Source organism: Stylophora pistillata, chromosome 5 (assembly GCF_964205215.1).
Source record: "Stylophora pistillata chromosome 5, jaStyPist1.2, whole genome shotgun sequence".
Classification (NCBI taxonomy): domain Eukaryota; kingdom Metazoa; phylum Cnidaria; class Anthozoa; order Scleractinia; family Pocilloporidae; genus Stylophora; species Stylophora pistillata.
The window spans coordinates 20,601,704-20,604,967 of NC_142523.1; the positions used below are offsets into that span (position 1 = coordinate 20,601,704).

Sequence of the window (3,264 nt, forward strand, 5' to 3'; positions counted from 1 at the left end):
CGGACTGTGTATTACGATACTCTGGTACGTGTTATGTGACCCTCCCGGGCCTTGGCACGCCGGATTGCAGTATTTCGAGGGAAAATTCCTCATCTAGAATGCAAACATCATACACTTTTATTTTTGTGATTGCTTAGATCATCAATTGTTCAAGCTGGAAAAACCATTGAAATGAATCAAAACATGGTTGCTTGTTTGCCTTTTCCCGCTATTCTGGCGGTATTTTTCGTTACTTCGCAAAATGGCGAAAATCGTCAAGTCTGATTGATGGCTGACAAATCACAATCGTATATTTTTATGTTTGTACATAATTATCTAGGTTTCTACTTTTAATTTGCAAAATATTTTATTGTTGGCTTAAGATGTTGGAGAAACACCCACATCATGAATTCATGCATTTCTGGCACGGATTTTTGGGCATTTCTTGACAAAAACTTAAAGTTAGTATAGCTCTCTAAAAAATCAGTATCTGGATAAACCGTTGGGTTTAGATTGAAGGTTCATTGTGGGCAACCAGTGAGCCAAATTTGAGCGAATTCAGTGGGGGGTCGTGTAAACTCGCCTGCATGGTTTTCAGGTGGACACGTTCTTAAACAAATCGCGAAAGTGCCAACCCAGAAGGAAGCTATTTTGGACCTAGGTGTTAACTACCTTACACGATCACTACGACAAACTGCAGACCTTCCCACCGTTCAGCCTATTTGATCATAATTCTATATCTGTCTCACCTCTAGTGAGGAAACGGGGTATTGCCTCTGACAAGTTCATTCTTAAACGCGATCTACAACCCAGCCGCAATGCAGAGATGGGTAGGTATCTATGCTCATAGGATTGGCCTTTGTTACTCAGCTCTCTTGAGACCTGCGGCGTATTACTCTGTGTTTTCCAGAAAGTTATACACACAGGCCTTGACCTTCTGATGCCAGTTAGAAAAGTCCGTATGAACACACGCGATGCTCCTTGGATGACGGAGTGCTTGAAATATTAATCCGGAGAAGGCAACAGGCTTTCCACAATATTGGTGCCGACTCAGTCCCATACAAATTCTATAGAAATCGGGTTAACCGAGAGAGAAAGCTTTACAGGTGATCTCCTTAATCAAATGAACGTCAAAGAAGTTGAGAATTTATTCACACAAGATCTGGCGAGCTCTATGAATAAAGCATTCCTTGAGCCTCTTGAAAAGTATCGCCTGTCTTGCCCCATCATTAACCTTGCCCTGGAAAAAGACTACCCCGAGTTCCTGGATGTATCGGAGGAACGTGTATGGAAAGTCCTATCAAATATAGAGTAGAGTAGACATTTAAGAATTGTTTCATGCTTAGCGTGCGTATATCGAGCTCTGGATGCACGCGGGGAGTTTGGAGAGCACGAGAGAAGCGTAAGAGTTGCTCGAGGCGTAGCCGAGAGCAACTCTAGCTTCTTGACTGCTCTCCAAACTTCCCAAGTGCATCCATAACTCGATATACGCACAGCTAAAAGCATGAAACAATTCTTTTATAACATACGACAACAATTTGGGCGCTGAAAGACGGGTTATTTTTTGGATTGATTACAAAGTTCTCACAATGCAGAACAAAAGCGTTCATTGGCTGGTTCTAAACACGCCCCAATTACTTTAGCGACAGTTGAACGGAACGCTTCATCTAATTTCTAAAATTGTCAATAAAAAAGTCGTTTCTTCGAAAGTGAGTGAATTTTTTAAACAAAGTCACACTCCTCGATGAAAATGTACCCAAAAAAAGTCAAAGTACACAAGTTTTGGTAAACAAGCTTGGTTAGTAAAAGTCAAAGACCAGAAGTAGTGGGATTTGCATTTTTGAAAACGATCTTCACATTGCCTTGTATAGTGCAATTATTGCCGAAGAGGGACTCCAGGAAATTGGCATTCTTGTCGTGAGCCACCACCACACTGTTATTTTGACTGACAGTAGTATTGTTGAAAGAGGACTCGGTTGTGCCGTCGACAAGGCTGTTTGACAGGACCTCATTGCAACTGCGAAGCTGGGATGTGGATGGGTGCGTGTTGTAATGAGCAAGGCTTTGCTCATTTCTGTGACAGGAGATCACCATGATGTGCCTGTTTGGAATTCCTGCATTAGACCACAAAGTTATGGCTGTGGCCCTGACGCTGTGGTTGGTGTAGAGCTTCGACAAGGATGCTGCTTCGCTAATGTTTTTGATCATGGAGTCGAGCGAGTTAACTCCGACTGGACGCGCTTCGTACCAGATGTTGTCGTCAGAACTCCAGTTCTTTCTTGGATATTGGAAAAACGACTCGCTCCTCTGGTTTAATTTGGACATGTATAATTTCAATGCCTTGTAGCCGTCATTTACGTCGTCTGTTTCGTACATTCGGGCTAACTTTTCGGTGCTTGAAACGTCGGCAATTCCACTAGGATGATTTTTGGTAGCTTCATCATGCGTCTTCGTCGCGAAGTTCTGGCCAGTTGGGTCCACTTCAAACTTGAAGCTGGTTGTTTTCAGGGTCCTCTGACCCTCTCGACCTCTTCTGCAAAAGAAGAGGACGATATGGAACCACACGTTACGGAGCAGAGAAAGTGGGCTGCTCAAGGCGAGAACTTGCGAGGATTTTAGCCTCAGCAAATCTTCGTTTTCAATCGCCAGTTTGTGTTTTACATTTTCTTTTCCCTGACGCTTCAAGCTGACAACTGTCGCATTCAACATTTCGTTTGACCTTTTAAATCTTGGATCAAAAGTGAGCTTTAGGCCTTTGTTCAGTGTCGGTGCATTCAGATGTCTTTCAATGCTGTGACGAAAATCAAGTAGTGTAGATTTGCTGTACACATCTCCGGATTTATTTCTGGCCTCTGCGTAGAATCTGCGAAGGTTCGCATCTAGTTGGTCAGGCGACATTTGTTCTAGCGGTGTCTGTATTTTTTTCTCTTTATACCAAGCTAAATTAAGGAAGGAAATAATGGTAATACCATTTAGTTTATAGACAATGGGTGACGGCTATTCTTAATTAACTATGTTACATTGAAGCTGTAATGTTTTTTGAAATGAAAGTTGCCCGAAAATGTTGGCGTCTCCGCTTGTTTTGTTAATTTTGTAATTAAATGGTTTCCGGTGGGTTTAACAAATGTTACAATAAAAAAACGTGGTCGACAGAGACGTTTACCTTTAAAAATTACCACAGACCAATTTGTAGTCTTCTTAGTTCTTGCTGAATGTCTCTCAGCTAAAATCTTCTCCAGCTCCTGTTCCGATAAATTCGGGAAACGGGCCTGTTGTGCTTTTTTT

General features: G+C 42.2%; 1 protein-coding gene across 1 annotated transcript; it reads right to left on the reverse strand.

The window, feature by feature from the left end:
* Positions 1-1,744: 1,744 nt before the first annotated feature.
* Positions 1,745-2,877, reverse strand: LOC148730742 (uncharacterized). The gene has a single exon (XM_088759547.1). The coding sequence runs from the start codon at positions 2,875-2,877 to the stop codon at positions 1,789-1,791; it is 1,089 nt and encodes a 362-aa protein (XP_088615673.1). The 3' UTR covers positions 1,745-1,788.
* Positions 2,878-3,264: the final 387 nt, after the last annotated feature.

Bases quoted from the DNA above. Each gene is read 5' to 3' on its own strand.
- LOC148730742 (XM_088759547.1), bottom strand. From the start codon at position 2,877: ATGTCGCCTGACCAACTAGATGCGAACCTTCGCAGATTCTACGCAGAG.